The following is a 25,161-nucleotide window of genomic DNA, read 5'->3' on the forward strand; positions in this document are numbered from 1 at the left end:
CAGCAAACATCTCTACCCTGAAGTCTGGAGTTGATTAAGTATTCACCCTGGAAATCTAAACGCCCTCCTGACCACAGGACAGGACCCTGCAGGTACATATCCTCCTCCGTGATGGGACAGACCACACGAAATCAGAATATCACTCACTGCCACCGTCTCTGTTCTATTAGATTATTATCTGGTCATCACTATTTTCTCAACCTTGTCTAGATAGACAGACTTGCTCTCCTAAGTAGCAGGAGGGGGGTATGCACCAATACAGCAACAGAAAGAAGTCAAATAAAACAGAAGAAACAAAAGTCGATACGCAGAAAAAGTCAGAACCAATGCCTATTATAGCAAATGTCCCCAAAGCTGCTTGGTGACATCTGCAGGCACAGAGAAGGGCAGAGGGGGAACAGCTGCCGTCTCCCCACAGAAGAGACCTCTGAGAACAGACAGGAGGTCAGGCGCTACTTTATAGAAGACGTTAAATGATAAACTTCATGATTTAACTTTTATAATTAAAAGAATTTACTAGAAAATAAAGCCGACAGCAGGTAGTATTTTCAAAGAGAGGAAGGTAAATGGTGGCAGACGTTGTCAAATTTATCAGCGGATTCACCAAGAACTGTATTGTTTGCTGGTCACTGGGAGTGAGGGTCTACAGTTGCTTTATTTTCTCACTTTTGGAGACCTGGTGGAAATACGTCATTTATATATGATTTCCAGCTCATCATTGTGAACATCTGATACGGCCTATTGGTTCTTATTTATTCTCATCTATACTGAGAAGGCAGCCTTTCAAGACCTCCACGAGAGGACTTCCTGTCCTCTCCTGATTTATTTATGTATTAACTTTTAGGAATTCTTTGAGAGCTCTGTATAATGTGTTCTGATCCAATTGGCCCCCTCTCCCAACTCTTCCCTCCGACTTAAAGTTACGGTCTGATTTCTGTACAAGGCAAGGAGTCCTGGCTTCTCGTCTAATTGGGTTACCTGTGGCGGGAGGCTAATGAGGACAATTAGGTTTAAGTTCCTTTCACCCAGAAAATGCTTTTCAGAGAACTTTTTCCAGGTGTGCTTTCTCTGGGCAGCAATCACGTGGCCCTGTGCTCAGGGAAAGCAGGATAGGAATGCCTGAGGGCCACCAGCATCGCTAAGAACCGTCATTCTACCCAGCATTCTCTGAATCGCTGGGGACCACGCCGAGCCTCCTCCCTCTGCTGACTCACGTGCCAATACGGGGTTGACCGCCACCCAAGAATGAATGAGGGTGAACCCAGACAAGGAATCACACACAATAAGGTAAGCTTCAGCAGGTGGGAAGAAAATGCATTCACCTCCTTAACAAGTTTTCTCAGCATTATGCAGACAGATGAGAAGTCCTAATAACTTGAGGTGTCAAGCAAACCCCTGTGCAGGTCTGTGCCCTCCTTGCAATCCCTCCTCAGACATACAGCCATCCGCGAGACCGCCCAGTGAAAGCCGTCGGGAGGATGTGATTCTAGTTTCTCATCCTTTCCGGTCCATGGATGCTCAGCAGGGTCTGCTGCCCTGCTTTGGGCATCACGGTCCACACAATGGCCCCACTCACCATTCTCTTCAGATTCTGGCACACCTCCAGGTAAAACTTGAAGAGAAAGCTGATAATGAGGGTCCTCTTGAACTCCACCTTCCCCCCGGGAGCAGAGCCTGGCAGGGTGACTTCATTCAGAACCAGCCTGCATGCTGTGTGGAACATCTCTTCATCCCAGGGCCTGTGAGAGGCACGGGAGGAGACTCAGTCTTCCAGGGCTCATGATCTCACAGGCTGGGCTAACAGATAAGGCCCAGGGCTGCAGTCTTTATGGGAAGCAGGAGAGCAGGGTCTACAGCCAGGCAAGCCGAGTTTAGGATGCTCAGCTACTCTCCAAGCATCTGGCTGGGTCTCACCATATCCTCACCCAACAGAAGTCCTTAGTTCAAGAGTCACTCCCTGCCTCATCTACTCCTAGACATTTCTGTACGCCAGCTCCTAGGGTAGCACTGTGTGTGTTCGTATATGTAACCTGCTCAGCCACTCGTGAGGTAGGTTTGGTTCTCTGTAACAGGTCACGAAAGGGAGGCTCCATGGTGTGAAATAGGCTGACTGAGTTAAGTTAAGGAGGAAAGGAGACTAAGATATGCACCAGGCAGTCTGCACCAGGCAGTCTGAGCCACTGAAGGCTTAAAATACAAGTGCCGAATCACTGCTCTCTCTTAATTCATCTAGAAAGTTCTCAGGAAAGATTAGCTATTGTTACCTACAGGTAAAACAGCTCAGGTAAGCAAAAGAGAAGGTTAGCAACCAGTTAGCACACACTCTATTTTTAATCAGAATAAGCTCTTCAGATTCCCCCTAGAAAAGAATATAAATTTATACGAGAAAAAATGAGCATCTGACCCCCTTTCTGTCTCTGTCTCTTTCTTACATACACATATACAAACACTCATGTATGCACACCAGACACACGTGCACTTCATACATGCTCACACACTATGTACACAGATTACAGATGCTCATTTCTGAATTTGCTAAGAAGCAACATGGATGATGATATCTTGTTGGCGTTCCCAGCCATCAAACTGAGAGATCCCAAGCATTGTGTCTTCTTTCTGTTGCGGCTTCCCACAGGGCAGGTGGTTCAGGTACCTGGAAGCTAAGAACACAGCGTCTCACCTTCCGATGAGTTTCTGGCAGGAGTTCTTAGCACTGACGGTGGTCGGACCAACACCGCCATACACAATGGAGAGCTCCTTAATGTCGTCACCTCCCTCTCTAAAGAGGACTCGCATTCCAGAATTGACAATCGCTAGTGCATTCTGCTGGCGCTGGGCTTGTCTGAAGGCTGACACAAACTCCCACTGAGGGAAAGAAACACAAACAGAACTCTCTTGAGAGACAACCCCATGCTAAAGAGGTGATTTGATTTCAGCACTTTCTGGCCTCTGTTGCGTGTTCCCTAAGTTCAGATGCTGGAATTTTAAATCCCAGTACTTCAGTTCTTGGGGACAAGGTAAAGAGAAGCCCCAATAAATCGGGACCCTAATCCCAACTGACTGGTGTCTGTGAAGAGACAAATTGGGCAGAGGCATGAAAAGGACCACAAAACGCTAGAAGAGAGGCAACTACGGTCAAGGTCTGAGGTCTTAAAAGATGTCACCAACCCTACTGACACCTCAATATCAGAGTTCTAGCCCCAGACATCCCAGGAACTAAAGCTCCATTATTTGAGCCACTCTGTGCGCTTCTTTGGGACGGCAGTCTGCGTAAACCATCACATCTCACGTGGCAGGTTTGATTCTCCCACACTACAAGTGAGGAGCCATGGACTTGGGGGTGATTCATTAATTAGTTCAAGTCTTGAAACCAGAACTCAAGCCTCAGGATATCCAGCTCCAAACCCGTGCTTTCCCCCTCCAAGTTGCCCTGTAAATGTCTTTTCAGCTTCGTTCAGGCCCCAGGATCTAGGCAGAGCTGTCTTACTTAGGGGAAGACGTCAGAAAGGGCGAAGGACGTCTTTGGAAAAGCAACTTTAGAGTTTGGGGCAGAGGAAGAGGGAAGAAGGTCTCCTAGCTCTAGAAGTGGCAGGGGCTACACAGCAAGGTGACAGTGACTGTGTCCGAGTCCCCCCTGCATCAGTGGCTTCTGTCACTTCCTAGAGTGAACTTCATCCCCTCTGCACACACACGTCTGTGTCCTGAGCCCACACAAGCCACAGCCGGTGGGGCCACTTGACGGGGAGAGGAAGGGCCATCCTCACCTTCCTGGAACACGGGATGCTCACTGAGACCAAGACTTCCTGAGGCCTAAGATCCGCATCGGGACTCTTGCGGAGAAACTGCTCGCTTACAGGGATCTGTCGATCTCCATCTGTGGAAACATGACACCTTCTCTGGAATCTTCAGTCTCTTGAACCAACTTCCCAAACCTGGGAAATGATGCTACGGGCTGTTGTGTGTGGTAGTGTGTGTGTGTGTGTGTGTGTGTGTGTGTTTGTGTGTGTGTGATGTCTGACAGAATCTTAATATGTTTCCTCTAACCTAGCCCTCCTCCCTGGGACAGACTGAGCAACTTCTCAGACTCAGCAAGGTAAAGGAAATTATTGATGTTATAGAGAACAGTCATGTTCCACACAGGACTTCCTGCCTCCCCAGAGGGAGAGAAACAATCAAGCTTAGTAACTCCCCAAGCAGAGGCTGCTGTTACCTTTGGACCGTAAGTTGAGGGTACAGTTCCCCACAGCCAGGAGGGGATTCAGATCAGAGTCAAGATGTCTGCTCACGATGTGGCCCCCTAGAGACTTTAAAAAGTGGTCACTGTCAGTTCTGTTACACAGTTATGAAGCACAAGCACTAAAATAAAAGTCAAGCGATGCATCGGAGAGTGGTTCTTTTGGTTTGTTTTAAAGAGCAGGAAGGAGTCACCAGTTACAGTCATAGAAGTCACCATGCCAGAGTTGACTTGCTAAATACATACAGCCATGTTCCTGATCTGGGACCCGGCGAGAGTTCTGAGGTGCTTCAGGAGGGCGCGGTACGTCTGTGTCTTCTCTTCGGGAAGCTTCCGGACCACATCAGCCAGAATGTCCTTCACCTGTTCCAGGCTGAGGCCAGCACCGAGGGTCAGCCCTGAAATAAAGTCTCCTGTGAGTAGTGGCACGTAGTCAGTGATGGCCTCCAAGTGTTGGACCAAAGCTACAGGCGTGGAAATCTTAATATTGGATCCACGCTGCTGTGCCTATCGGCCGTGGTGGTGATGGTGACGGTGATGCAGGTGGTGTGGGATTGGCGGTGATGCGTGGATCGATGGTGGAGAGCGTGAAGGCTGGATTCCTTGAAGACTGAGTCTATCACACATTATACTGATAGTGATTTTAAAAACCTCCACAAAGGTAAACACAACCACGAGATATTAATAGGCTCACTTCAGAGATGGGAAAACTAAGACTCAGCTCAGTCACGGCCCCAAGATCTTAGATAAATTATGTCATCACCAAGAATCGGATTTCAGGAACTTTATCCTGAGGACTGCTGGGTCTCACTGCCATTTAACCACACTCCCTTCGTGAGAATGACACAGGCCAGACAGCAGAGGCTTAGCACCCCCTCTTTTCCTTCTGCCTCGCTCTGGAGAGCAGGCAGCATGTCTCATTCAGCTGCATCTTCTCCTCCATGGCCCAGATGCCCCTTGAATCCTTGTTAGTTTCCCTGATACTGCAAACAGGAAAGTCCCTCAGTGACAGTCTGACTTCTCAGACAGGGTCAACTGGGACTTCAGAGAATTCTGCCTGGACTCCCTCCAGACACTCCCTTCTTTGTCTGAAGAGAAACTGGGAAGTCTACCTAGAAACAGCTCTCCGCTGTCCATCACTGGGCTGAGCTGCAGACCAGAGGAGTACACCGGGGAAACACAGAGGGTATGAACTCACCGTCACCGGCCTGGCTCACAACACACATCTCTTCAATTCTGTCAGGAGAAATTACGACGGGGTGGAAGACACCTTTAAACTTTACTTCTGGCCCTGAGGGAATGTGGAAGAGACACAGGATTAGAATAAAAAGATTTTAACTACTCTCTTAAATTTGAATTATGATTAACCCCATGTCTTGGGACATATAAACATTGTTTCCTTTTATTGTCACAGGCAGAGACAGTGACTGCTAAAACTCGGGGACTCTTTAGAATTGTTAGCCCTAAAACTTGTGCTGTATGGCACGCTCAGATGTCAGTGGAAGAAGATCCTGGGGGCCCTGCAGAGAGATGGGCAGCCACCCTAGGCCTATGTTGAAAAGGAGAAGGCCCTGACACTGCCTTTTAGGTAAGGCACATTATAGTCACAGAGACACACCCAGAGAGCAAGGACAAAGAAGTTTCAGGATGAGAGCCGATGTGGTCCCCAGATGGAAAACCAGAGCACTGGCACCCCTGATGCTGACCTACCATGGGGCCAGCCTGTGCTCAGTGAAGCCCAGGCTAGCCCTGCTGCTGGTTTAGCATGGGGCCAGCAAGCCAGCTTCTGCTCAGTGAAGCCCAGGCTAGCCCTGCTGCTGGTTTAGCATGGGGCCAGCAAGCCAGCTTCTGCTCAGTGAAGCCCAGGCTAGCCCTGCTGCTGGTTTAGCATGGGGCCAGCAAGCCAGCCTCTGCACCTCTGAAGCCCAGGCTAGCCCTGCTGCTGGGTTAGCATGGGATCAGCAAGCCAGCCTCTGCACCAGTGAAGCACAGGGCAGGCAGTTTTCTGATGCTGGAACATCTCTTGAACAACACTGGGTTTCCTGGCTGTGGTCCTGACAACACACCCACGTGAAGCTTGTTTCCCTCATAAGATATCCCAGGGGGTTCGCATACCCACAGAGGTGTTCCCCATCACGATGGGGGCCTGGGGATACTTGAATTTAACTTCCACAAGTTCCTTCAGAGTCACTGGGGAAATCCACATCATTCTCTCGCCACTGAACATTCTGGTCTTGGGTGGCTGTTTCTCAGCCATTGTCTGTTGAGAAGGCAACAGGGATACAAGAGCTTGTGACAAAATTCCCTCCTTTTCTCGTTCGATTTTATTGAAACAGAGAAAAGAAATGCTTATCTTCTAAAAACTAAATTCTGTGACATAAAGTTGAGCCCCACCAGGGATCAGAGTTCAAAATTAAAGACTGGCAGTGTTTAGATCTGGAAACTGAAGCTCCCATTGGCCCTTGGGAAACTCAGAGTAACTCATTTTGATGCTCACTGTCATAAAAATGTGCTCATTTGGTCAAATCCTTCTACAGAACATGAATTTCTGCATAGACAGGAGAAACAAGTCTACACTGAAGCCCATTGACTGTGCCTCCTGGCTTTGACAGACGTCATCAGCTGTGTCTCATGTCCCAGCCCTCATGGCAGCTCCACCCTCCCCTCTCCACCTCCTGCTGGGCTCACACTCTCTGGACTCTGGGGTGAGGATGATGGGTGAACATTGCCTATTTGCCCACCAGTTTGTTCTTTATACAATTTTACTAATTCCTTGAGAATTTCGTGTATGAACATGTGTACTTTTATTATATTTCCTCCCATTCCTCCACCTAACTCCTCCAAAGTTCACCTCCCACCCTCCCAGCCAACTGAGTACACTCAGTACACTCTGTGATGTCCATAGACTCATGGATATGGGGTCATCCACTGGGTCATGTTCAACCTAGAAGTGGTCACAGCCTTGAAGAAAACTGACCCTCCCTCCCTAGCTGCCTTTAACTTCATCAGCTAAGGGTAGGGGCTGGCAAGACTCTCAACTCTCCATTCTGAATGCTGACTGGAATGAGCATGTGTAGGCAATGAGTTCATGGGGCAATGACCCTGTCATTTCTAGAAGACATTAATTCCACCCTCTTTTCTCAAAGGTCCCTGAGTCGTGGAGGGAGTGGGTGTAATGTAGATGTCCCATTCATGCTGAGCTGAGCACCCACACATTCTCTGCCCTTTGACAAGCTGTGAAGTCTGCATTAACCCCTGTCTGCTGCAGTACGTGTCTCTGATGAGGTCAGAGAGCTGTGCCCTCAGCTTTTGACAAGACTCCCCCTGATATGTCACCAGGAAGGTGAGCAGCTGCCTTCCTTACCATTAGCTCTGGAGGAAATATCAGCTCCTGGGTTGGGTCCAGAGGCAGGAACTCCTCTTCTGAGAAGAGTTCTGGACTTGTCTGTAAAAATAGAAAATGACAGAAGTTACAGAAATATCCCCTATTCTCAGGAGACATCTCTCCCTGTGGGTACCCAAAACCAGGGGCAGGTTGAACTTTAGAAGGTTCGTGAACACACTCCAGTTTTCCTATTCATTCTTAGCAACACACTCTAGTACTAAACATACCTTTTCCCTAAAAAAAAAAATACCCTGTAACCACTCATTGGCATATCTGAACATACAGGCTTGGTGCCATTATCAAGTAAAGCAATGGTTATTTGAACACAAGTACTGCAATGCTGAGCCAGTCAATCTGATAACCATGGCAACTGCTTAGTTACAGGTGTGCAGGTAAGGTATGCAGCATGGATACATTGGAAGAAGGGGTGGTTCACCTTCCAAGTGAGCCAGGGATGAGCACAGTGGGACTATCTCATGAGATTCATAACAGCATGTGTTTAGAAACCTATATTATGTCTAGAATTCCCACTTAATATTTTTAGAATATGGTTAAGTACAGGTAATTCAGATTGCAGGAAGAGAATCTGTAGATAAGAGGTGAATACTGTATTATTGTCTGGCACCTCTACTTCAAGCTTTTATGCAACAAGACCGGAAGAAGATGCTCAGACAGTCCAGGGATGGTGGCACGTGAACTTATCATGAACTTGGGAGACAGAGGTAGGAACAGCAGGAATTCAAGGCCAGGCTTAGTTCTAGGATCATCTGAGGACAGAATGGGCTCCACAGGACCTCATCCCCCCCCCCCCCAGAAGAAGGCAGACAGACAGGCAGACAGAGGACAAACAGGAGCAGATCGGTCATAGTCCCAGCTGCCAGCCAAGGACTCTGCTGCAGACCTGACCTCTCATAACTCCGCAGGTCTTAGAACACCTCTGCGGTCCTCAGCTCCCTACCTGTTCCCTTCGAGTCTGGGGACAGCGGAGGGGACAGGCAGGAGCAGGCAGACATTGAGGACCTAAGGGAGACCTAGAGTCTCGCCTCTCCTGTCATTGTTCTTCCGTCTCCATCTCCACTCTGCTTCTGGTCACTAAAGATGCTGTTTAACAACTGAGAGACCCTGGGGGCCAGTGCTTTTCTGTCCTGCAGACGGCAGCGTTTGAGCAGGACTGATGTGAGCAATGAGGGACCATGTGGATGCGACAGGTTTATAAACAGATTATTAATCCTCCAGTTGGTATGATAATTGCATCTATTTGTGGGGCAGAGTGACATTACACGCACGTGCATGAGAAGATCTTGTTATTGTTTAGCATCTGGTATCTCAGACGTGAATTGGTTCTTTGTTGTGAGAATGATAAAGATTCTACTAGTTATTCTGAAATAACAACCCATTGTCAAACAAAGTCACCCGGCTATGCTACAGAACAATTAGAAGGCATCCTCTCAGCCTGCTGCACCACGGACCTGCTCATCCTCCTCCTCTACCCCCAATCGCCTCCTGGGCTGAATCTTTAGACTATATGGTGACAGTGAGGATAGGAGAGGGAACATCTCAACATAGACGAATTTGTCAACCCAAGCAGTCACTGATTCTTCCAAAGACTCGGTGAGCAGCTGCTCATGTCTCAAACAAATGTATGAAAGCGTCCCCATTCACGGACCTCATCAGCTTCCTGAACTTCCGCCAACCCATTGACTCCTCGATCCCCGTTACAGCACACCCCATTTTCTTTACTTTGACAGCAGCCAGAAGCCTAGTGGGGAAAACAAGACCAAAATGAGCCAATGAGAATTCCCTGGGGGGTTCGACTGTTAACTGGGTGCCTACAGCTGCAGAACCAATATTGTAAGGCGTTGTAAAAGAAAACCATTTACCCTTCAACACATCGAAGGTAACGCTAATGAAAACCAAGTATACACAATTCTGAATGCCAGCGGTTATTTAATAAAGTTTATAAAGGCCTTACTAGATAATCCTGTTATACAGCAATAAACATTAACCATGTTAATTATTGATACTAACAATATTTAAATACTGCTAATAGTAGTAACAAGAATTGACAGGTTGTTCTGATCTTATCTATGAGGTATTGATTCCATGGTATTGATTCTAGTGGTGGGGGAGGACCAACCATGACGGAACGTGTATTAAAACTCCACAAGAGCTTATTGCTTTATATAATAGTTTAAAAACAAAGAAAAAAAAGCAACAACTTTAAAAACTTTTTATTAGTTCTATTTTTATTAGTCTATTCTATGACTGAGTATCTTACTAACTGGCACGTGGTGGCCCTGTCCTGGAGAAGGACTGCCTCCGCTGTCAAACAGTCCAGTAAACACACGCAGAGGCACAGGGACCACTGGACCACACTGTGACCAGGGCTATGCTGGACCATACTGTGACCAGGGCTATGCTGGACCACACTGTGACCAGGGCTATGCTGGACCATACTGTGACCAGGGCTATGCTGGACCATACTGTGACCAGGGCTATCCTGGACCATACTGTGACCAGGGTCATGCTGGACCATACTGTGACCAGGGCTATGCTGGACCACACTGTGACCAGGGCTATGCTGGACCATACTGTGACCAGGGCTATGCTGGACCATACTGTGACCAGCGTCATGCTGGACCATACTGTGACCAGGGCTATGCTGGACCACACTGTGACCAGGGCTATGCTGGACCATACTGTGACCAGGGCTATGCTGGACCATACTGTGACCAGCGTCATGCTGGACCATACTGTGACCAGGGCTATGCTGGACCATACTGTGACCAGCGTCATGCTGGACCATACTGTGACCAGGGCTATGCTGGACCACACTGTGACCAGGGCTATGCTGGACCATACTGTGACCAGCGTCATGCTGGACCATACTGTGACCAGGGTTATGCTGGACCATACTGTGACCAGCGTCATGCTGGACCATACTGTGACCAGGGCTATGCTGGACCATACTGTGACCAGGGCTATGCTGGACCATACTGTGACCAGGGCTATGCTGGACCATACTGTGACCAGCGTCATGCTGGACCATACTGTGACCAGGGCTATCCTGGACCATACTGTGACCAGGGCTATGCTGGACCATACTGTGACCAGCGTCATGCTGGACCATACTGTGACCAGGGCTATGCTGGACCTTACTGTGACCAGGGCTATCCTGGACCATACTGTGACCAGGGTCATGCTGGACCATACTGTGACCAGGGCTATGCTGGACCTTACTGTGACCAGGGCTATCCTGGACCATACTGTGACCAGGGTCATGCTGGACCATACTATGACCAGGGCTATCCTGGACCTTACTGTGACCAGGGCTATGCTGGATCATACTGTAACCAGGGCTATGCTGGACCATACTGTGACCAGGGCTATCCTGAACCATACTGTGACCAGGGTCATGCTGAACCATACTGTGACCAGGGTCATGCTAGGTCACTCATACATACACATCACGCTTGCAGGGGGCTGCGGGCACCCAGGCAGGTCCCTAACTTAGGCGAACAGGTCAAGAGCAGCTTCTTGGCAGGAATGACTTACGGCCAACTGCAAACTTCTTGGATGCTCACAATTTGACTACCCAGGCAATGATATTAAGCCTCCTGCTCAGGACAAAATGACACACAGAATTGTAGACCTTGAGCTAAGAAGTGGTCCTGTCTTAGTAAAAATGACTGTTGCCATAACACACCAGGGAACTCCTACGCTGCTTTGTTTTATTTCCTGGAGAACACATTTGGCCATGCATTCCTTTCTACTCACTTTACAGAAAGTCTTGCATGCGTCGATTATGGGCCTGTATCCAGTGCAGCGGCACAGATTTCCTGAAGGAGACAGAGCAGGTGTGGTTACTCAAGGGCCCTGGACAGAGCCATGGAACGCCAGGTGAATGATGGCATGAAGGGCCCCATCTTAGAAGAAAGCTCTGCCTGACGCCTTCATTTTGAAATCTTGCGTTTGAGATTTCCTTTTTACATCAGCATCCTGGGATATTTAGCCAAGAGTCCTGGAGTATATTTTAACATCTCGGCCATCTGTACTTACTCTCTGTAGACACATCTTACACCCTCTTCTTAGGACAGATGCTCAAAGGACACAGTAATTTTAAGACAAAAACTTGTTCTGTAGCTGCAATCAAGAGCTCAATTTAAAACAATAGCCACTTTGTCGAGACGCTACGGACCCTCCTGTGTCTAATCAACTGATTAGTGATTGGTGTATCTGAGATAAGTATTCCCAGTCTGCTCTGTGAGCAGACCTAACACTCTGTTTCCTCACGCCATCTATTTATTTAACCATTCAACCAGAAGGAAGGCATCTAACAAAAGATCGACCCTCATGACAACTGTTTCTATAGCATAATACCAATAGCTGTGGGGACCAAGTTGCGTTTCTTGGACTTATTTAATTCGCATAATAAACTTTGCAACCTTTGATTATTCCTCATTTTCTCCTTCTCCAACCTCAGGTAATCGCTATTCAATCACCATTCTTATCCCTGCTGCTAATGTTCTACTCCAGGTTGTCCGTATGATACAATGTTTGTTCTCCTGGGCCTGGCTTCTTTCTCTTAGCATCCTGTGCTATAGTCCATGCGTGTTGTTACTAGTGAAGGATTTTCCTCTTTTTTTTTTAAAGACAAAAAGGAAGATATCTCTCAGAATTAATACTTACCGTGGCAGCTATCAGTTTTGACAGAGGCAGAGCAAAGGGAGGAAGGAGAGAGACACAGAGAGGGAAGTTTCAGTTGATCAAAGCTGCTCTGTAACAGTAAAGAAAAGGTGGGAAAAGTGGGTAGATTCTGAACCTGGAGGCGATTACACACACAAGTGACTGCAATAGATGATTCGGTCGGTGTTTCTCTCACAGTGGGTCTGTGTCCTTACCCCACCCCAATATGAGGTCATATTATAGTTGTGTGTGTGCATGTGTGTGTGTTCTATGTACTCATCTGTCGGTGTGTGTACCGAGTGTGTGAGTACATGCGGAGGCTGGAGACTGACACTGGGTGTCTTGCTCAATTTCTCTCCACCTTTTTTTGAGACAGAGTCTGGAACCTGGAAGCTGGCTGGCCAATGAGTTCTAGGGGTCCCCCAGTGTCTGATGCACCCTCCTCCCCCAGGACAGTGGTTATACACCATCTGTCCCTGACTTTTACGTGGGTGATAGTGACCAAAACTAGAAGGACACTGACTGAGCCCATTTCCCCAGCTCCTGAGGCCTCATTTTAGAAACAGCACAAGATCGAGTTCTCCGCTGAGAGATTTCCTCCAATCTTCATCATTTATACATTTCCCACCCTTGTCTTAAGCTATTAAAATTTGAAAATCCTTCATCAGTGTTTATAACATAAACAGCCATAAAGCAAAATGTGACCTCCTGGAAATCAGGCAGGATCCAGGTTAGGTGCTGGGTCACTCCTTTCTGCCTGTGTTTGCTCAGAGTGCCCCTGAAATATTTTGTAGAGGAAGCAAACAAGTAAGCTTAGACTCATGTTCCCTGGACAGGAAAATAAGAGGTAAGAGACAAAGAGAAATAGAGCCAGGGAGCATTTCAGCAGACAGACATAGAATCTAAGAAGCTATTAATGCTTAGAATGTGTTCAGAACATTATCAATGAATGTACACACGTACACATACACACACATGCGTGCACATGAGATAGATGGTGATGATGATGAAGATAGATGATAGATATAATAGATAGACAGACAGATAGATAGATGATAGATGGACAAATGGATGGATAGACAGACAGAGAGAGAGAGTCATTAAAATAAGCATCCCCAGCAGATTTTGGCCCAACTTCCAGCTGTACTCAAAGACAGTCTCCGACCCTTGCTCTGGGGTGGGGAGGGCATCTATCACAGGACTTAGAAGCTACTTTTGCTAAACAATCTTTTGCTGACTCTTCCCTTGGGCCCACAGGCAGTGATGGTAACCAAACCCAGCATGACACCTGCCATCTCTACCGTCCTTTCCATCTGTCTCCTTTGCCAAACACCCCAGTGGGATTCCAGGTGGACTCTGCATGACGGCCTGAAATTCCTCAGAGTGTGCATCCAAAGCCTCTATTCCTCTCTTCCAAGTCAATGTGTAGATCCGGTTTGCAGATTGACGTCAAGAAATCAATGCTTCTGCTTACAGGGATCATTTCTAATACACCACCCTCTCTAAATCTCAGCTTCTCCTTCTACGAAATGATGATAATAATGGTAACTATCTTGTAAACATATTTAAATGAATTTCCAAATAGCATTTAATTCAGCACATGACATGTAGGATGTGTCCAATTATTTCTGTCATTATCACATAAAAATAAAAGCATACTTACCCCCTAGGGCGTCTGTCAGCTGATCTAGAGTGGGCTCTGGATGGTTCCTGAGCAGGGCATACATGGACATCACCATCCCGGGAGTGCAGAATCCACACTGTGTGCCGTGACACTTGGCGATCCTCTCCTGGAAGCAAAGGTTAGAAATGCGCTCTCTTCCAGGCCTACAAAGTCAGAGCAGCGTCCCCAGGACATTCTTGAGCTCACTGCATTTGGAGAGGAGGCCCCCTGAAAGCCCACATCTCAGGCGGCTTCCCTTGGGCCAGTCTGATGGTTGAGCCCCATAAACTGCTCGGCTTGACTTCAGACAGTGGTTCTGAGACTTTGCATGGCCAAGGAGTTTGTGATTTCCACCCCAGCAGCACACCAGATCAACTGACTGTTAGATCAGGCTGAGGGAACATTGCATGTCTGTGAAAGACTCCTCAGTATGCAGGGGGAGTGTGAGTCCCTGCAGCAGAGAAAGAGCTTGGAGAAATGACCAAACTCTGTTCAAATTGAAAAACATGGAAAAAGTGTGATAGTGCACACACTTGGGAATGAACGTGGGCACAACTCCACACCTCTCTTTCTCTCTCTCTCTCTCTCTCTCTCTCTCTCTCTTTCATGAGTGTTTACATCTTCCTCTGACAAGTCTAAGCTCACACAGCATTTGGGATGGGGTGAAGGGGGGTCTGATTCTTTTAATTCAGCTTTTAAATAAAGTTATTCTTCAATTTCCAACAACAACAACAACAACAGAATTGTATGTGTCAATGCACGTGGCTGGGGTTTCCTTCTGGGTTTGGGGAGGTACAAGATGGGTATCTCCCTCTAATTGGAACGCAGAGGAAACAAAACCGGTCAGGCCAGCATCTGCTTAGGAAGGGGAATCTTCTAGTCTTCCAAGAGCACCTTCCCGAGAAGTCAGCTCCTCATCCGTCCCCGCATCCCAGCTTTATCCTCAGCTCCAGAGACTTTTACTGTCCTCCCTGACCAAGCAGCAGGGTCCGGATGTTCCATTCTCAGGCCCGGGAGCTCAGAGTCCCTTTAGGGACCCGCGCAGCCTCACCTGAATAGGGTGGAGTCTGGTCGTGGTGCTGCCTATGCCTTCCACTGTGGTGACTGCTGCGCCATGCAGAGAGCAGATGGGGGTCAGACAGGCATTGACGGGATGATGCCTTCAGAAGCAAAGAGAAGCACAGGTGACAAACTACACGACATCCCGTGAGAAGGGGACCGAGCGCCCCGTGGGCACCTCCCGTAGGCGGCTCATTCTCAGCACTTAGGCATGTTACAGAAACGGTTCTAGAATCAGAGTGATGGATTCAGGGTCACAGCTGGAGAGCCGGTGGCAGAATGGAAATTAGACCTCATGATTCCAACCCCTGAAAGCTTCCACCAACCTAAATTATTTCCCTCTCAAGTCGGGGCCGACTCTCTCTAATTGCAACTGATTGGCTATGAACTAAAGCCGCTTTCGTCCTGCGTCCTGCGGGTGGAGCTGGGCGAAGGCTACGTGGGCGATAAAGTGAGTTTGCTGTCGCTCTTCAGAAGAAGAGGTAGCGCCAGGTGAAGAGCTGCTCCACCCCACAGGACCACTACTGAAGATGCCCGATGTGTGGCTCAAAGTGGAGGAGAGGACCAAGCTGAACGAGGTTCCCCAGCCTCTTAAGAAAAGAAGCCCATGATGGGCAGAGCTGAGAGAACGCGCTAAGCTTTCACTGATTATAAAGCCATCATTCCCCCTTTAGGGGCTACGGATAAGGCAGCATGGTGACCCAAGATCTCCTGAAGCATCGGTAAGAGAGGAGCCCAAAGAGAACTTCCGGTACCCCAAAGAGCTGGCAGCCAGGCTGGGAGGCAGGGAGTGGTTTCCCAGCTAATGCAGGCCCAGCATAGCTCTGGCTGCTGCTCAGATCCTCGACCTCATCTGGAACGTAGGGATGAGGGAAGTGGTTTGACAGATGCATGATGGGAAAATCCCAGAAGACGAGAGAGACGGGAACAGATGGAGATGTGGAACAATAATGCGTTGGAGATAATACAGAGCGCGAAAACAAAGCAACAGGTGACTGTGAGCAGGAGAGCGAGGCCGCCTGATCCTTTCCTGAGTGAGAGGTCTCTGGCTTACAACGGAGAACGCACGTGTAGGACCACGGAGAAGTTAGCGGGCCCCCACTACGCATGCGTGACCACGGCTGTCTCCTCCATGGTCATCTCACGGAGGCCTTCCTTCCTAGACGGCAGAGTCGGCGGCCTTTCACCTCTGCTGAGGTCATGTTCCCACCCTTTCTGTATTCCTGTTTATCCCTGGGTCCCCAGCGCCCGCACAGGTCTTCCCACACGGTGATGTACCATGCACCGTCGCCAAGAGAGGAGGAAATAAAGCTGGTACCTGATCGTCTTGGTGCTGGGATTGTACCGCGAGACCATCACCGTGCAGGCGCCACAGCCTCCCCCTCCGCAGCCGTACTTTGTGCCTGGGAGTCGGACTGGAAGAGGCTGAGTTAAAGATCGCGGTGTCTATGGATTTATGTCCAGAATAGCCAGGACTTAGTACAAAACACCATTATAGTCATGCATTAAAAAGATTCATGTAGACTCACCAAAGGCCGCTGCTTAAGTCTGATAACTTCCTGTTTCCTTTTGTGTGTTACGGATTGCACCCATCCTTTGTATGGAGCTGGAGCTCAGTCTGCCAAACACAGGGCCAGACTGCAGAGGAGGCTGTGCCTGGCAGTGCTCTGAGAATGTGCAGGTGGAGGCACACTGTATATCTGCCCTTATCATCGTGTGGGTCTCTGATGTTATATGATGTTAAAATGTTATGTTATAAATGCTCTATGAAATGTCTGTGTCACACTAGAAACACAGTGAGTCATTTGCCTGCATCTTGTCAGCGGAGACTTCTAACTGCTCTCTCAAATATCTTCTGTATGTGTGAACATCAATGGTTAATAAAGGAACTGTTCTGGGCCTATAGCAGAGCTATAGGGGACAGAGCTAGGCAGGGGCGGGCGGGGGGAACTAAACTGAATGCTGGGAGAAAGGAGGCAGAGTCAGAGAGAAGCCATGGAGCTTCCACAGACGGATGTCGGAACTTTACCAGATAAGCCACAGCTATGCGGCGATACACAGATTAATGGAGATGGGTTAAATTAATATGTAAGAGTTAGCCAATAAGAAGCTAGAGCTAATGGGCCAAGCAGTGTCTTAAATAATATAGTTTCTGTGTGATTATTTTGGGGCTAAGCAATTGAGAACTCTAACAGGCAAACATAGACCCTCAGTCTCACAGACTCACAAGCACACGCTCTCACAGCACACAGCAAAGGATACGGGTCTTCCTCAGGTACGGTAACAGCATCATCTCAGGGTCGGCATGCTTTTCTATCACCTGTGAGAGAGAAACACAGTGATGGGCGCAAGAGCTGGTATGAGTTATGTTCACACTGCTTAGGACCCTGCCGACCTGTGGGAAAGGCACCCGGGATGTGCAAGCATTAACATTGCAGGGAAAGTGTAACCGTCCAGCCCTGCCTGTCCCTCATCCGGAATCATCACTGTTCCCTAATATCACAGCTGTTCCCACTCCCAGGAACACTGGCGACTCTACCCTGCTTCTCCTAGAAAGACCCTAGAGCAGAACAGAGCAGTGGAGTAGGGAGGGAGAAAGGCAGGAGAGAGGGGAGATGCTGGCAGAGCGGAGTGTCCGAGAGAAGGATGCAGCTAACGTAAAAGAGTCGTTTGCCAAGTTAGTGGAGACCGTGACCAGCCATGTCCCCAGATACCTAGACTAAGGAGCAAATGCCTGTGCAGAGCCTTGCAGGGCTGTGCAGCTAGGCACACGTAAGGCTGTGCGGCTAGGCACACGCAAGGCTATGCAGCTAGGCACATGTAAGGCTGTGCAGCTAGGCACACGCAAGGCTGTGCAGCTAGGCACACGCAAGGCTGTGCAGCTAGGCACACGCAAGGCTGTGCAGCTAGGCACACGCAAGGCTGTGCAGCTAGGCACACGCAAGGCTGTGCAGCTAGGCACACGCAAGGCTGTGCAGCTAGGCACACGCAAGGCTGTGCAGCTAGGCACACGCAAGGCTGTGCAGCTAGGCACACGCAAGGCTGTGCAGCTAGGCACACGCAAGGCTGTGCAGCTAGGCACACGTAAGCAACTGGGCTGGCAGAGAGCCATGTGCAGAAACTGATGAGTCCATGGTCCCCTGGGATCCCCCTTTCTCTGTTTTGATTAAATTATTTAAAAACTAATGTTTTGAGCATGCATTGCTGCACAGACATATATGTAAGCAAAACACACATACACATAAAATAAGACTTGAATTGAATGTTTTAACTTATCACATAAAATAATGGACTTGTGGCATTTTTACTTTGTTTTTAACTCATCCCCTCCCCCTGAGGGCCACCAGCGTGTATCCTCTTCTGTTTTCATGTCCCACACATCTGAGATTCCTTCAGCCGTCACAGAACAGGCAGAAGAAGCATGGCTTGCTTTAAACGCCAATCATCCTTCTCCACATTGTGCTACTTTGTCCCTCTGGGAAGGAAGGCGGAGAAGGCACACACCCGGTGCTGACTCCTCCCCTGAGACTCTACTCCGGTACCGGCAGGACAAAGCAAGTCCTTTTGAGGAACATGCAATAAGGAAGACTGTGCAATATGATAAGTTTGGCCTTCAGACACCTTCATGTTAATTGAGTTTACTCTCGTCCCTCTTTTCCCCAACCGGCTCAGAGCCTCTCTCTCTGCCAGGACATCTAAGGTTTGAAAACTGGGATATTTCTAACTTTCTCTTTCTTTCTGCCCACTGCAATCAGCGTCACCAGGTTCTGCTCCTCGGATGTCTGAAAACGATTCTCTCTGTGGTCTCTCTGCAGCCTGAGACCCTGGTCTGCAGGAGCAACAGCTCTAAGACACAATTCTGATCACCTGTGCAGCTGCCGTGCCCCCAGGGAACTCCTGAACCTGCCACACACATGTTATGACCCCCCTCTTCTGCTCTGGAACCAGGATTTCCTAGAGGGGAACCAACTTCAGTGAATTAAAGCCAGAGTCCCTGTGTTTGAAGTGTCTTTTATGCCACTCGAACTCAGACAGTACACGGACTTTTAACTTTCATTATATCTGCATTCAGTGTTCCTCTTCTGAAGAACAAACAGCAAACGCCAGAGGGCTGCTGTGCGGGTCACCAGAGCCCCTGAAGGTCTTCCAGGAGGCCTTGCAAAGGCAGACCTGAGTCACAGAAGTCTGGAATTTCATAGGACCCTTCTGTCCAGTGGCTTTTCATGCTTCTCTGAACAGCCCCTCACTCTCAACTTGCTGACCAGGGTTGAAACACACGCTTCACTAAAACTGGGAGGGACAAAAACGAGAGGGGAAAGCTGACATAATGTTTGTTTGTTTTGTGGGATTGGGGGACAATTCAAGAACCAAACCAGTATTTCTAGAGACTATTTTACAAGGGGTCACAGAACATTTGGTCCCAGGACCGGGTCCAAGGCTCCTGGAAGCCCTCAGCGGTGCCAACAGTGGGACTGAGAGATTATAGGAGCCTTCAGATAAGAAAGGGCTCATTTACTCTTAAATATCATTAGAACACAAGCTGCACTACTTGAGAAAAGCTCCCATTTAGAAGCAGGGAGGGAGAACGCGAGAGACGTCAGACTCAATAGTCTGCAGCCTCAGTGAACTAAACCCCAGCATCACCTGTACTCTGGCTCCTGGCCACGTCTCCAGCCCCAGCAGTTTGTTCTCTGAGCATGGAAACATTCTCCTGCCCCAGGGCCTTTGCCCCTGGATTTCTCTGCCTCAAATGTTCTTTCTCCACATGGATGCTTGGCTACTTCCTCCCACACACTGCCCCGAAAGACCAAAGCATCCCCTTCACCCACCCCATCAGATCCTGCCCATCTCAGTGTTCTTACACCAGCGCTGTCACCACCCGACACACTCTCTCCATTTCTTAACGTCAGCTGTTACCCCAGGACATGTTAACGCCACACGGGCAGGGGCCTCATCCCTTCTGTGGTTCGCTGTATCCCAGAAACCCAAACACAGTTTGGCATATGATAGACTGATAACAAAACCACAGATTGAATATTCATGACCACTTCTTGTGCAGTAAGAAGCATGGCCCCCCGTTAGTAAAGGAGTGGGCTCCCTGAGGCCACCTCGGTGAGCAGCAGGCCTGTAAGGGACCCCTGCTTGTTTGGTGTGGACAGAAGACTCCCGTGCTTATTCTGCTATGCAAAAGAAAACACGAAGGAGCAAGGCAACCCTTTCACCCCATTAGCCTAGCTTCCCCTCACGCTGGTCACTTGGAGTCCTAATGGAGCTCATGAAGGATCCATCTTATCCCATGTGAGGCCCATAAAGTGAGGGGGAGGGACAAGAAGTTTTTTAGTAGGGCTTGTATAATTTCAGAGATCCTGTGCTCCAAGAAAACACTTTACAAACCCACAACTGTCTGAATCAACTCACGGCCTCAGAACAGACACACGAAAGTCTGGTGCTAAACCTCCCGTGGCTTCCTAAGGCTCAGCCAGTGCCAGCCAGGGCAGGGGCTCCATTTGTCCATAGCCAGATGTAGGGGCCACAGGGGACCCAAACGGAGGAACACTGTCACTGTGGACAGCAGGGCTCTGCCCACCCCCTCAGTGCGCCATCAGTGTTTACCGAGAACACTCCAAGTAAGCCAGCTCACTGCCAGACCTCGGCTTTAAATGATGCTCAGGGACTTTGCTGTCTGCAAGCAACAGGCTTTGCTTGGAACAGTCGTAAAGGTCCTTGGAGTCAAAGCACACACACAAGTAAAATAAAACAAACTGCTGCGGTCAGCAGCGTCCCATAGAGCCTGGCTCTGGCAAGCTGGGCTGTGCCAGGAACTTTCTTTGACTTCACAAATCATGGCTTCCTCTGAGAAAGAACAGGGAAGCTTGAATCAGCGCATCACTGTGGTCCTGTCAAAGTGGGAATGGCTCCCCGGACAAGCGGAGAATCGGAGCTGGAAGATGCTGTTAGCAGGGGCCTTGAGGGTGGGAAGGGCTGGATTCACAGTGCTGGATGGATAAGAACTGAGCTCTTTTTCCCTGCCCTTTGAGGAGGGGCTGGGCTAGGGTATCCTGCTATGGCCATGGAAAGGGGATGTTAGGAAGGAAGAGGCCCTGGGATTCAGGCAATTCTGAAACTTGCCCTTAGACCCTTAGTCTCCTGTGTGCAGGTAGTGAGGCAAAATTATCCACGCCAAGGTCTCAGGGAAAGCAGGGACAGGATGAGAAAGGACCAGGCACCTGCGTGGGCAGCCCCGAAGCTCTCACCTTTCTGCCATTCACGAAGAAGAGCAGCTGCGTGGGCTCCATGGTTCCAGAGGTTCCCAGCAGGTCCTGGAGAGCACCAGACACCAGAGAGAATAAGTTGCTTGAGACGAGGGGAGGGGCTTGCCCGCCCAGAAAGTTCTGGAAGAGCTGGTGCTGCCCAGTTCCTAACCAGAAAACTTTCCGGACACCTATGGAGCGTGCCAAGCAGGTGACACACGGAAATCTTGCAGCATCTTTTCAATTTTGCTTCACAACAGCGCTGCAGGCAAAGGAGGTCCAGGTAGCTGGTGCCAAGGCTTCCTCATTGGAAATGGCTTCCCGCTCATTTGAATCTTCTCTGCTTGTTTAGGGGGAGGTCAGGCTGTCTGTAGTGCTGAGTCACTTCTGAGAGAACAGTACCCTTAAAGGCAAACAGCCACATTTATTTACTAGGAAAAATCTTACCTACATACTTAAAAACCTGCGCTCTGAGGGCAACTTTTGGTCCATCTCTTACATTATAAAACTTGGGAAATCTCAACTGAGATCAAAATCGTTTTCATACTTTGTCTCACTTAGTGCACCGTCCTAGATGATGTTGTTCCTGCAAACACATCTTCCCCCTCCTTCCCAAATAGGGCTTCTCTGTGTAGCTTTGGCTGTCTCTTAGTAGATCGCCTAACCTCACAGATCTCCGCCTGCCTCTGCCTCCCGAGTGCTGGGCTACACCACGTTGTTATTGGGAAACTTGCCAAGTTTGTACATAGAAGAGAATAACCCACATCTCCAGAGCTCCAGGGGCTTTAGTAGTTAGCACCTCCTGGCTTCCTGTGTGTCGGCAAGAAAACTTCAGATGCAGTGTTTTGTGCTTAAATGCATCAGTAGACACAAAGTATGTGAACACACATGCATACACACGCGTGTGCGCACACACACACATTTCTTTCCTTCCTTCCTTCCTTCCTCCTTCCTCCTTCCTTCCTTTCCCTGGGGCAGAGTCTCACTATATAGCTCTGGCTAGTTTGAAATTTACTAACCTTGCACTGACAGACATCAGCTTATGCTTCCTGAGTGCTGGGTTTAAAGGTGTGCTCCACCACACCTGGCATGCTTTTCCCTTTTTTTGAAAAATGCTTTGTTTGATAGAGGCTGGGGAGACAGCTCAGTGGTTAGGAGCACTTGTTACCCCAACAGAGGACCGGGTTCAATTCCCAACGCCCACAGTCATCCATAACTCCAGTTGTAGGGAATCTGATTTCCTTCTTCTGACGTCCCAGGACCCCAGGTGTGCACGTAACACAGAACACACACATGCATGCACACATACACATGCACACACACACAACACACACATGCACACACACACAAACACATAACACACAGAGGCATGCACACATACACACAAAACACATAACACGCAATCTAAAAAAAGCCAAGCTATTTGCTTTATTTTGTCCATAGATTTATTTAAAAACAGGAACGTCCGTATTGCTGCACCAATAAAACTGGTGGGCGTTAAGTCTTATCCATGGAGCATATTCTGCTGAGAATGCAAATTGACAATCTTTTTCCCACGCCAGTCATCCCTCTGCGCTCACCGACTTAGTAAAAGATGCTCCCATCTCACAGGGTTTCCCAATGGCTGCCACCCACTGGCAGTTGCTCAGATTTTTGTTCTGGTGGGATGCAATGCGATGCTTTTGCTGTTCTTGCTTGCTATTACAAACCGTGGCGCCTTGACATTTGTCTGAGAGAATTTCTGATGGTTTCCCAAACGTGGGGCTGCAGAAACAAACAGCAGTTGTGTATGTAAATTTTCTGGATATTGTCAAAGTCTTTTCTATGAGCTTCTATCACGTTGCACCCTTCCAGCAATGTGCAAGAAGCAACTATGGTATCAGAGGGAAGGGGTTGGATCTGAGAACCTCTGAGGGAGGGCACTGCCCAGTCTTTGTCAACACCTCAGGAGGGGGCATTTCAGGGGCAGGACCTGAGATTTGGGAGGTGGGCCAAGAGGGAGGAGGGGACGTGTGGGAAGGCAGGCTGCAGCCTCTGAGTGATGTGCACAGCTCCAGACTGAGCATCAGGCTGAACCTGGGATTGCTGGAGCAGGCTGAGAACAAACTGGTGCTGTTGGGCATTACTAGGGTAGGGCTGAAAAATGCCAGCACTTGGGAAGGAGCGAGTGAAGCCCTTTGCCCTTGGTACTTCTCTCCTCTGTGGCCCCCTGTTGACAGGAGTTCACACGAGGTCAGCCAGCAAAGAGCAGAAATCGTTAGTCTTTATAGCATACAGGAAAGTGTAAAGTCAGAGTTGACATGATGGCTGGCGGCTATTAAGAAGTGGAGTTTGGTTTACAAGATACTCATGCTTGTAATTCTTCCAGCCTTTGGAAGCTGAGACGGGGACAGCCTGTGTTTGAAGACTATACATATATAAATCTATGGGTGTTTTTGTTGTATCAGTGCATTGAAGTCCTAGACCAGTGTGCTATTAATATTACTCAGACTCCACCCTTCCCTGCTCCTTTAGCAACCACTGGCCGGACACTAGCAGACCAGGGTCATCATGCTTGTTCTGGGAAACCGGCAACAACAGACCTGGGGCTCATGCTCTAAACCTTGCAGTGTTTTAAGATGTATTTATTATGTATAAAGTGTTGTGTCTGCACGTAAGCCTGAAGGCCGGAAGAGGGCACCAGGTCTCATTATGGATGGTTGTGGGCCATCAAGTGGTTGCTGGGAATTGAACCCAGGACTTTTTGGAAGAACAGGCACTGCTCTTAACCCGAGCCCTCTCCCCAGCCTACCTTGGCATTTCTTACTTCCATCTTTTCTATGTCACACCTCAGAGAAGTTAAACATGTTAAAGTAGATTTGTCCATCCTCAGATCTTTTTTCCCCCCTTTTCACTTACTGGAAGTGTCCTGTTCTGAGCCCTGATGGGGTACTGAGCCTGGAACTCAGAAGCCCCCAATAAACCATGATTTCACTTGTATTAGCAAGTCTCACAAGTGCTTGGCCCTCCCTTTGACTTATCTGAAGATCTAATCACATGGATTGTATAATCTAGAGAAAAGTTACTGATTAGCAAACTGGAGACCTTTTCCTTGGGATAGCGCTTCCTGGGGACAAGTCTGTGGGACTCCAGGACCACCCTGCTTGCCTTCCTAGTTCTTTAGACCACAACAAAAGTAATTACACATTTTATCTCTTGGTTGGGTGCTAATCAAACTTCTATCAGCGCTAAGCAGCATTTGACAAAGTCAGTACCAATTGAGATTTCAAAAAACATTCAGATAATACGTTTATGCTGCGATGTGATCACAATATGGGTTCTCTGGCCGCAACCCCACCTTCATCAGGACAGGCAGTCTCACAGAAATCAGGAACAGGACGGAGACGCTATTTCCACCACTAGCAAACACTGTGAGGAGACAGGCACGCTATTTAGAGAAGAAACGCTGTGAATGGCTGGGGATTCATGATCGAGGAAAATAAAAACTCTTCAGCTTCATTTGCTTTGACTTTAAACGTCATTAATTCTGGAGATCATACGGCTTGAGAGACGCTAGCTTAGCTGCAGACGGAGCTGCCTAGAACTCAAAACTATGTCTGCGAGTTCTCCCTGCTCTCTCTCTCTCCAGCAAAAGATGCCATTGTTAGTGGCTCGCTATCCCAAGGAAAAGGTAAAGGCATACATAGTTAATTTCTTAGGCTAAGATCTTGTGTCAGTTAAAACCAAGGTGAAAGGTAAATTCACAATATGAATAGCTTGTTAGGGAGAGCAAAGGCCAGTGGATTGCACCTTCCTGAGTCCGTTGGTAGAGAATTCAGGGCTTCCCTGACTGGTTTATCGGTAAGGACAGACAAGCTGTCTCTCCTGCTCAATGCCTGTCTTT

General features: G+C 48.6%; 1 protein-coding gene across 1 annotated transcript in view; it reads right to left on the reverse strand.

The window, feature by feature from the left end:
* LOC121458936 (aldehyde oxidase 1) overlaps nucleotides 1-21,611 on the reverse strand; it is a 50,913-nt gene extending 29,302 nt beyond the window's left edge. The window contains exons 1-15 of the mRNA XM_041668364.1: nucleotides 21,282-21,611; nucleotides 17,290-17,347; nucleotides 16,346-16,442; nucleotides 15,020-15,128; nucleotides 13,969-14,095; nucleotides 11,397-11,458; nucleotides 9,286-9,378; nucleotides 7,599-7,679; nucleotides 6,350-6,494; nucleotides 5,433-5,525; nucleotides 4,481-4,632; nucleotides 4,211-4,304; nucleotides 3,765-3,874; nucleotides 2,681-2,865; nucleotides 1,577-1,739 (exon numbers count right to left, since the gene is read on the reverse strand). Coding sequence (XP_041524298.1) covers nucleotides 1,577-1,739; nucleotides 2,681-2,865; nucleotides 3,765-3,874; nucleotides 4,211-4,304; nucleotides 4,481-4,632; nucleotides 5,433-5,525; nucleotides 6,350-6,494; nucleotides 7,599-7,679; nucleotides 9,286-9,378; nucleotides 11,397-11,458; nucleotides 13,969-14,095; nucleotides 15,020-15,128; nucleotides 16,346-16,442; nucleotides 17,290-17,347; nucleotides 21,282-21,323 — 1,611 coding nt within the window. The 5' untranslated portion in view covers nucleotides 21,324-21,611. The remainder of the gene's footprint in view (nucleotides 1-1,576; nucleotides 1,740-2,680; nucleotides 2,866-3,764; nucleotides 3,875-4,210; nucleotides 4,305-4,480; nucleotides 4,633-5,432; nucleotides 5,526-6,349; nucleotides 6,495-7,598; nucleotides 7,680-9,285; nucleotides 9,379-11,396; nucleotides 11,459-13,968; nucleotides 14,096-15,019; nucleotides 15,129-16,345; nucleotides 16,443-17,289; nucleotides 17,348-21,281) is intronic.
* Between the last annotated feature and the right edge of the window lie 3,550 nt (nucleotides 21,612-25,161).

Source organism: Microtus oregoni, unplaced genomic scaffold (genome assembly GCF_018167655.1).
Source record: "Microtus oregoni isolate MIOR12 unplaced genomic scaffold, Mior012 000018F_ref0000195, whole genome shotgun sequence".
NCBI lineage: Eukaryota > Metazoa > Chordata > Mammalia > Rodentia > Cricetidae > Microtus > Microtus oregoni.